The following is a 9750-nucleotide window of genomic DNA, read 5'->3' as shown; positions in this document are numbered from 1 at the left end:
GGTGTATTGGCTTAAGGCCTTCTCTGTTCTTCTTCTTCTTCTTCTTCTTCTTCTTTTTTTGTCAGGAGACATTTCAGAAATTTGTCACTGATGTTCCTGAGGAAAGCATGCAAAACGTAAACAGGATTGACTGTCAGCATTAAGGGATAGTCGATGTTCGTAAATCACATCTCTAACCCTGTGCTTTTTTTTTTTTGTACTTCTTTGTACCCTGTGCTTTGCCAACCGAACACTAAATGGCATAGTTTTTGCTTTTGTCTGCCTATTGATTTTGGTCCTCCATCACAACACATATAGTATAAAACATCCTAAAAATAACTCTAAAAATGTTTTGATCACATAAAAGTTTTCCCTTTTTTTTTTTTTTACTCCAAAAAAAAGGAAGGAAAAATAACAGTCTCTCTCACACACAACATCTTTTGCAACAGAGCTCCTAAACATGAACTTCTTATTGGCATTGTGCTTACTCAGAGCTCCCCGTCTGCCTTGTGGCCTGTAGTTTACCTCACAGAGTGCAACGTTTGGAAAAGAGACAACTGTGTGAGGTTTAGTAAACATCCACGGTAAAAATTGACGCCATCCTTTGCACTCTTCAATGATGTCAATTTTGTTCACTACTTCATCTACTATATTCACACGGTATTTACTTGATTCATGAAGATATTCAACAAATCTCTAATCTATATCTCTATGTTTTTTTCTTTTCTCACAGTATCACACAGTATGTTTACATTTTTTTAAATTCAGATTTATGGTTGTATTTGTGAACACTAACAGTCTTTGATATTGTTTTCAGAATGCAAACCAACAATAAGACATCATTGGCCTGGTTTTACAAATGCAGAAAAAAATGAAACACGGTTTTGAAAATCTGTTTTGATCACATATTGCCCCTGGAGGTAGGTGAATCAATTAAAATCTTGGAAGTCCTTTTGTAATGTTCTCTTTTGTCTACATGCTCCATGAGGGTTTCTTTGTTGTCTACACGTTGGCCTCGGCATTGGTCAGGATAGAGGTCGGGCTTGTTGGGTTCGGGGGGTTAACGGGCTCCGTCGGGCTAGCTGGGTTGGGTGGTGGGCTGGTCGGGCTTACAGTTGTCACGGTGGGGTTAGCCGGACTGGCCGTGGTGGTGGTGGTGGTGGTGATGGTTACGGTGGTGGTGGGACTGGTTGCCGGGTTCACCGGGCTAGCGGCGGTGGCTGGATTCGCTGGCGGAGGAGCCGGGTTAGCCGGGTTAGCCGGGGTCACGGGGCTGCTGGAGTTGACGGGAGCTGGACTGGTGGGGCTCGCGGGGTTGGCGGGAGCCGGGTTGACGGGGCTAGCGGGATTTGCTGGATTGGCAGGGCTGGATAGGTTAGCGGTGTTGGTCTCCGCCTGCTGCTCGGGTCCATTCTCCTGAGGTCGCCTGACAACTGCGGGAGGCCTAAGCATTATCCGAAGTCGCTGGGAGAGAAACACAACGCATATTAATTACATAACAGAAGAAGGTATGTTGATGATCCGGCAACACAAGCAAGCAAGACCTGATGTTTACCTAACAAACCCAACAGAAAATTCACTTCTTACCTCTTTGTAAGTGCCCTTGAGTCCAAGATACATATAGATCATGTATCCTGGTATGAGAATCATGGAGGACATCGCCATGAGCCAGCCCACTCCCTGACCCCAGCCTGGGAACACGTAGTCTCCCATTTTGAGAGGAACCATTTGTATGGCGCTGAACAAGAACACCCCCTGTGGGAGACACGAGACGCTTTATGCATCCTGACACCACTGACCACAGGCAGCGCAGTCTCAGCTTGACGTGGCTGCAGGCAGGTAATATTGACTTTATTTATTGTTTCATTTTTCATGTCATGACTTTAGATGTACGGTTGTATTAGTTCAGAGCACTCACGCCGACAATGAGAGGGGTGAACACGACCCAGCACATCTTCCACCATATACACGGCTTGTAGCCAATCATCTCCGCGATGTTTTCGTAGAACTTGTCCACACCTGCGAGACAAATGAATCTATGATCAAAATATTCATATCCAATTTATTTCAATTTGCCGCCGGTCCGCCATGCATGATGATGAGGACGGCGAGGTGGAACACACGAGTGCTCGTGACCTTGAGGCTGAACAGCATTTTAAGCAAATATCTCTGAATAGGCGTGACGTTTTCTAACCTTCATATTCATACGTGTGCGATTTCACTAACTCAATTTGTTAAATTGTGAAGAAAAATGCAAATTTTTAATGATCATTTTGTTCCGTTTTTGCTATATTGCATGAAACATTGATGATACACACCGTAGAACCAGGATATGGAGATGCATTCAAAGAAGACCAAGAACAGCAGACACATTCCACTGGCAGAGTAGTAGTCAAACAGCTTGAACACATAGATCCCACCCTGGGTACAGAAAAATGGTGTTATAATACAGCATAACATACTCTGCTATTGCATTTGATGCCATTAAGAGAGCAAATCCAAATTTAAATTGCTTCTTGCCCGCTACATACAGTAGATGCGTGGATTTCACTTGTATCTTTTAATTACATCTCTCAATTCTATTACTCGTGTGCCATTAATAGTCAGTGGGAACATAAGAGAGCTGCCCCTGCTGTACCTGTGTGATGTTTGACAGTCCGATCAAATAGGACACCAGACAGACACCTGCGATGAAGATCTCTCGTCTACCCCGAAGAGCTCTGGGAAACTCGTCCACCAGAGCAGTGATGAAGCCTTCAACGGTGCAGAACTGAAAGACAGAATCACAGAAACAGCATTAAACGTAAGTGTGAATTTATGCTGCACATTTATCATATATTTTTTTGTAGCATGTAAAGGTGGGTGAATATTTTCGGAAAACGTATTCTTCACCAAAGAAGTTTTACGTTGGTGGTTAGGCTGACTGAGTGTGCACCAAACCATGGGACAGAAACACTAACATAATCTTCTGAATGACCAAGCATCCACTTCTTGGAGGCCGTTTTGGTAATAACTCTGATATGCAAAGGCTATTTACCCTAATCGGGTTATATCATTTATGTCTTTTTCTTCGAAGTGCTGGTTGTCATATCCAGTGTATAACTGCATGTATATTTCCAGTCTCTGTGGCCTTATTCGAACCCAAATATCACACACAAAAGAAAGAAACACAGACAGGGAAACCTGCGGGGCACATGGAGGTGATAAAGTTGCATTAAAACGACTTGACAGCTGATGTCAAAGCTCAGCTATATCTGTCCACAAGAAGCAAATTGCACGCTTATCATGCAGGGAGCAGGGGCGAGCTGCAGTGATATGTACCTGCATTTAAATATTTAGGTCAGCCCATGAGCAGATCATCTCCAAGCCCCTTACCTGGCTGTCTATCCCCAGCATGAGCAGCATGGAGAAGAACAGAATGGCCCAGAGAGGAGACACAGGCAACTGGGTTACAGCCTCCGGGTAGGCCAGGAAAGCTAAGCCGGGACCTGGGTAGAAAATAGGGAAAAATCATATTTCATCAGGGTTATTCTCATCTGTTATGACTTCCAACACACATAGAAGTGATGACAAATGCTGCGTTTAGCAATCAGTATCAGTGACAGAGCACTTTTCTTTTCGTGCAGCGACGGAACCATTAACATGCAATCTGTCGTTACCTGAAGCTGCTACGTCGGCAATGGGTCTCTTTGTCACATGTGCCATGAAGCCAACAATAGAGAAGATCACAAAGCCAGCAAACATGCTGGTACACGAGTTGATGCAGCACACAATGATAGAGTCTCTGGGGAGAGGAAATATAAAATAGGCCTCTTGTCAAAGATTTTTAAGTTGACTCAGTTTTTTTTTCTGTATCAAGCTTCCCTCAAAACAGTCCACACAGGACGGGAGAGACGGAGATCTGAGAGAATAGCTGCATCACTGCTATTATTCCTTTTGATCACACAGATGTTTGGCAAAAACACCATTTTTTATTGTTTATGACAGACATAAACAGATCTCATTTTAAGAACTCACGACAAATAATGTATTTTTATATATATAGAAATATATAGATGTAGAAATATAGATCTATTTGAAACATGCACACAAAATGAAGGCAACTATTTTTATGTAACTGATTGTTGATGTGACCCAGAACCATGGGGCTGCTGGAGAAAAACACTCAGGGTTTGCAATCATTGTTGTTTTTTTCCCTCTAGCACGCACACCGACAGCAAGAAACAGCCTTCTCCTTAGATTGTTATTATATTCATGCCAGAAACTCGCATTAATAAGACCCTTTAAGGGCTCTTACCAAGTATCCTTGAATAAGGTCTTCAATAGAGCCGTATAATACACTAAAATAGCAATTTAATTACTGCCACCTCCAGCTATTCCAATTTGCTCTGATATATTAAATTCAGCATGTTCGTGAATCCATCACCAGTCTTACCTGTAAACATTGTTATTGAAAGGGTTATAGCTGCCCAGAGCTATAAGTGACCCCAATCCCAATCCGTAGGAGAAAAAGATCTGGGTAGCTGCATCCAGCCATACCTGACAACAGGAAGACAAGCATTCAGCTGCGTGATGCTGAGCTCTCTGCTCACTCAGGCATGCAGTACATAGGTAGGAATCATATATGATGTTATGTCATTACCTCCGATTCTTTGAGTTTTTCAAATTGGGGGGTGATGTAGAACAAAATTCCATCTTTAGCTCCAGGTAGAGTCACCCCACGGATGAAGAGAATAAACAGCATGAAGTAGGGATACGTAGCTGAGAAGTAAACCACCTATACAATGTGAGAAAGCAGGATAACACCATTAAGTAAATGTATGATGCATACAGACATTGTAAATTTGGAAAAATGTTCATGAGGGGTTTTTAAGACTTTCTTGATTTATTTTCTTCGGCCTCTTCTTCCACATACACACAAAAAAACCTCCAAACAGATAAAGAGATCAAATATTCAGCAAAGAAATCACCGCAGCTCCACTTTGAATGTGCATTTATGACACTGTGCAAGCAATTTGTGAGCAAAGTGTGCAGTGGGGGTGGGGAGGATGGGGTATTTTGTGACCAAAACAAATTTTATTTGCCATGGTCACGTGATGCGTTCGACTTTCGAAATGTGGCACCGCAAGGGAGGGGAAACTGCTCCAAGTGGAGGGAGAGGACAAAACCAGATTGTAGCGTATGGCTGTTTGTTGCTCCTCCTATCATGAATCCACACTCAGTATAGACACCGTGTCAGGAGAGTTGGAATTAGAGGAGCCACCATGAGGCAGAGTGGGATTAGTGAACACGAGCGTTTGATGTCACTTCTCTTATTTAAAAAAAATCTATCTGGACAATGCTGACTGCGGTCTAAATGATGGATGAGGTGATATTAGACTGATTAATATTGCATTGCTGTCACTTATTGGGGAACCAGGATAGCATAAGAGGTCTTGGATACCCAAATCTGGCAATCGTCTTACCTTCCCTGTCCAGCCAACCCCCTTCCAGATACAGAAGTACACAAGGACCCAGGCGATGGCCAGTGTTATTGCCAGTGGCACTCGGATCTGGCCTGGTTTTTCCAAGCCATCGGTCATTTCATGCATGTTGCGCCTATAAGTCAGAGCGAGCAACAATGAGACTATTATACACACACAGGGAAATGCAGCAGAGGAGGCTTTTTTTTCTTTTCTTTTATGTGTCTCGGGGAGGCATGCAGGATACTTTAAAGCTCTGCTGTTTGTGGAAAACAAGTCAATATCTTACTCCCAAAACTCCTGCACTGCACTGGTGAGATTGGTGGTATCTGGGATGGAGTGGTTCGTGTAACATTTATCTGTGTTCCATGGATTGCCACAAGAGCTCCATGGAAGTTCCTGTAAAAACAAAATATCAGTGTTTTTTTCCTCCTCCTTGACACATTTATGGATTTTAAAATTTCTTCACAGGTATCACAGGCCTAATGTAACTGATGTACAACAACCTTGACCCTACGCTGCTTTTTTTTTAATGTGAGTACACTGTGTAATACTTACAGTGGTGAAGGAGTTGTACAGGTAGTAAATGGCCCAAGAAATGATTACAATGTAGTAAATGTTAAGCCAGAAGGAGAGGACAGCTGCTGCAAGGCCCACACCTATTATTACAGAAATGAATTAGGCAGTGTAGTAAAACTAGCATTGGATATGTTTTGTTATATGTGGCCTCCATAAATCCTGATTTATTTCTACGAAGGCACCAAACAGTATTAATATATATATATATATTTTTTTTAAGAGAGGCCTGGTATCAAGATATAATATGTAGTTTATACCTTTAAACATAGGAGCCAGTTTCCACACACCAAGCCCTCCAATTGAGGTGTATTGACCAAGAGACGTTTCCAGTAGAAACAAGGGGACCCCAGCAAATATGAGGGTCAAAAAATAGGGGATCAAGAAGGCTCCTGGATGGAACAAAAGTAGATCAGGTTATGCATTAAAAAAAACAACTGACCAATCTTATAGGCTGAAACTGCACTGACGCATCACTTAAAAACACCACAGCACAATGAATTAGGCATGTAAATATTAATTCTTTTCATCGAGTATATGTGCATCATGGAGCTGAATGGGAGCCACACTGTCAATAATTGCTGTTAATTTACAGCAGGATTTCAACAGTATTAACCTGTTATTGCTAAAAACAGTGCTTTACTGTTAATACAAAAGAAAACCTGTTAAATTACGCTCATAAGCCGTTTTTTAACTGAACTATAATGCATTCTTAAAAAACAGCACTTTACTGCTGATCAGCTGTCTAAAATATCATCAGTTACAGTTTCATGCAGTATTTTTTTAATTCTGGGACCTGATCTGCACATGTGAGGCTTGTACATTGTACATGATTGTAAAATCAGTGAATTAGCTTTATTGTTCTTCACTCACATGTTGTTATGGTTTGCATTCTGTGCTTGTAGCCAGCTATAGACAGACATTTTTGGGAAAAGTGTCAACAAGTCTATTATAGCCTTTTTCCTAACAAGTGCCTTTAATTGTATTTAGTGTGACTATTCCTTTGTCTGTAACCTGCTAAGTCTATTCATCTAGGCAAAAAATAATGTTGTATGTAAAAAATACAACCTAAATAGTGCATTAAAACAAACCAGTAAGATAATATAAAAGAAAGGTGGAAAAACAGCTATATAATGTATCTTTAAACAGTAAATTAAATGTAAAATACTGTGAAATTAATAAAATAAAACTGTATTTTTCATTAACAGTACAAAGCTGTAAATTCCAGCGACAGTATAATAATGTTAATTTTACAGTAACATAAAGGAAACCCTGTTGCCAGTTCTTTACTGTTATTTTACTGGTAAATTCTTAACAGTGCATGCTTAAATATAGCTGTGACAAATAATATTGTTTACCTCCACCGTTTTTCCCACAGAGATATGGAAATCTCCATACGTTTCCCAGTCCAATTGCATAACCCACACACGACAGGAGGAAGTCAAATCTTCCTCCCCACGTTTCTCTATCTGGCAAATCCTTTTTCTGCTTCTCTGGCTTCACGTCCAGGCTCTTGGGCTTGTCATTGATAGTCGCCACCTCGTTCAGTTCTGTGACTTGTCCGTCCGTTTTGGTGCCGTTCGTCGCCATGTCTCTGTTTCTGGGTTTGGCAAAGGTCCTGGCTGTCGGACGAGACGCTTCAGCACCAGTCCACGTAGACAGCAGCTTCGCGGTTATTCAAGAAACCTATAACCTCTTGGACCAAATGTCTGGAGATGATGAAGTCCTGATGTGCACAAACACCACCGTTAACCTGCAGGGAGCGTGAATAGAGCAGGGTTTTTTTTCTCAGGAGGAGCTGAAAGATGTCGTTTACTTGCAAAGCAAACACATTTTTTTTTGCACACATTCATTTACTCCTTGGTGGCAGGTGCACTAAAACTATCAATCCAATTATTTATTGAAATATGCATTTTAAAAACGCACACTCTCATGAAAACACTTGGCTGCCTGACAACAAAAAAAATGCATTCATATCAGACTTGTTTACTTGTAAAGCAAAACACATTTTTTTGCACACATTCGTTTAGTCTCTTGCAGGTGCAATAAAACCATCAATCCAATTATTTATTGGAAATATGCATTTTAAAAACGCATACTCTCATGAAAACACTTGAGACATAATTCATTCATATCAGACTCAACAAAACACCAACAAAAAAAACGATCGATGGCAAAGTCATGCTGGACTTGTGCTCCCATAAATAACTAAAAACACAGTGGTTTACTTGTAAAGCAAACACATTTTTTTGCACACATTAATTTACTCCCTGGTGGCAGGTGCAATAAAACTATCAATCCAATTATTTATTGGAAATATGCATTTTAAAAACGCACACTCTCATGACTGCCTGACAACAACAAAAAATCCATTCATATCAGACTCAACAAACACCAAAAAAAAAAACCCATCGATGGGCAAAGTCCTGCTGGACTTGTGCTCCCATAAATAACAAAAAATTACGCGTAAATGAACAGCAGCCAAACCAGAACAGCAAACACAAGATAGCCTCACAACAAAAGTCTGCAATTAAATGAAGCCAATAAATGGAAAAATAGATATTGCTGTCGAAAAAAAAGAAGAAAAAACTTTAAGACAAATTTACAGCATCCAAAAACATGCACTTGGAGCGCAAGACGCACCAAATAGCAAATATACAGCCTATATGATAATCAAGCATAATGAAGTGTGAGTCCACCAAATTACCACCTTGCAGATTCTACAAACAGTTCATCCACACACAGAATATAGCAAATAACAGAGAGGTCTCAAATAAACTGGAACACAAAAACGCATAGTGGAGACAAAGGGGGTGTCCAAATGCGTAAAAGCTTTACGCATCAGGCTGCACACATACCCACGCTATTCTACACGATTAATTGACAACTAAACATATTTGCACCATCCAATAGACGAGCAAAACAGCAATCAATTCGAGGTTTAATTGGCTGTATAGGTGCAGAGCTCATCATGCAGTCATTACACTGACCCACAGCAACACAGTGACAAGCTCATTCACAATCTAATCACACTCTCTGCAAATGCAAATACAAAAAAGAATCATGCATTAAGCCAGACTGAGGGTTTCAAACACGCACAGACATACAGACAGCAAAAGCATTCAGTTTTACTCACAATGGATCTGTGATCTGTGCCTCCGAGGATACGCTGCCTGCTGCCACAAATCTCGAAGCGAGGTATCCTGTGCAGATTCCTCCTGTGGGTGAAGTTGTAAACTCCCAATATTTCTTGGAACATAAATAGATTTTACTTCCATTAAAAAGACTTAAAGAAGGGACCATGCAGCGTTAGAGTGTGTCCAGGCAGGAGCTGTCCAGTGCTGAAGACCAGGAGGAAGAAGAGGAAGAGTAGGAGGAGGAGGAGGAGGTGGATGAGGAGGAAGAGGAGGAGGCTGAATCAACACGGGCAGCAGCCGCTTCGCCTTGTGCGACTGTCTAACATCAACAACCAGAGACTCAACTCCCATCCACACAGCCTCAATGTCATCTCAAAGTCGCCCCCCCTCTCCATCCCCCCTCCTCCTCTTCTTCCTCTTCCTCATCTATAGGCTGCACTGTCATCGCACTTGTTTGTTTTTTTAATATTTCAAATTGTTTCACTCTTTCAACCTCATTTTTATTAAACACCAATAATGAGATATTCACATAGAGGCAAGTTTTGCAACTAAAAAAGGACAATTTCTGTTCAAAGTTATAAATATTTGTCAGTTTT

At 41.2% G+C, this 9750-nt stretch overlaps 1 protein-coding gene across 1 annotated transcript; it reads right to left on the bottom strand.

The window, feature by feature from the left end:
- Positions 1–372: 372 nt before the first annotated feature.
- On the bottom strand, positions 373–9543 carry LOC141772636 (sodium- and chloride-dependent GABA transporter 1-like). The gene is made up of 15 exons (XM_074643834.1): positions 9154–9543; positions 7376–7770; positions 6278–6409; positions 6000–6100; positions 5731–5840; positions 5445–5577; positions 4622–4756; positions 4415–4518; positions 3639–3763; positions 3355–3467; positions 2618–2749; positions 2298–2400; positions 1898–1998; positions 1567–1734; positions 373–1443 (listed from the first exon to the last, which is right to left on the bottom strand). Exons 2-15 carry the CDS (start codon positions 7605–7607, stop codon positions 982–984), a joined length of 2151 nt encoding a protein of 716 aa, XP_074499935.1. The 5' UTR covers positions 7608–7770; positions 9154–9543; the 3' UTR covers positions 373–981.
- Positions 9544–9750: the final 207 nt, after the last annotated feature.

This window comes from Sebastes fasciatus, chromosome 8 (assembly GCF_043250625.1).
Source record: "Sebastes fasciatus isolate fSebFas1 chromosome 8, fSebFas1.pri, whole genome shotgun sequence".
NCBI lineage: Eukaryota > Metazoa > Chordata > Actinopteri > Perciformes > Sebastidae > Sebastes > Sebastes fasciatus.
This window is presented reverse-complemented; position numbering and strand designations above follow the sequence as displayed.

Coding starts and splice junctions, on each gene's coding strand:
- LOC141772636 (XM_074643834.1), bottom strand. CDS start 7,607: ATGGCGACGAACGGCACCAAAACGGACGGACAAGTCACAGAACTGAAC. Junction 6,410..7,375: donor CTGTGGGAAAAACGGTGGAG/GTAAACAATATT, acceptor TGTTCCATCCAG/GAGCCTTCTTGATCCCCTAT. Junction 6,101..6,277: donor ACTGGCTCCTATGTTTAAAG/GTATAAACTACA, acceptor CTGTAATAATAG/GTGTGGGCCTTGCAGCAGCT.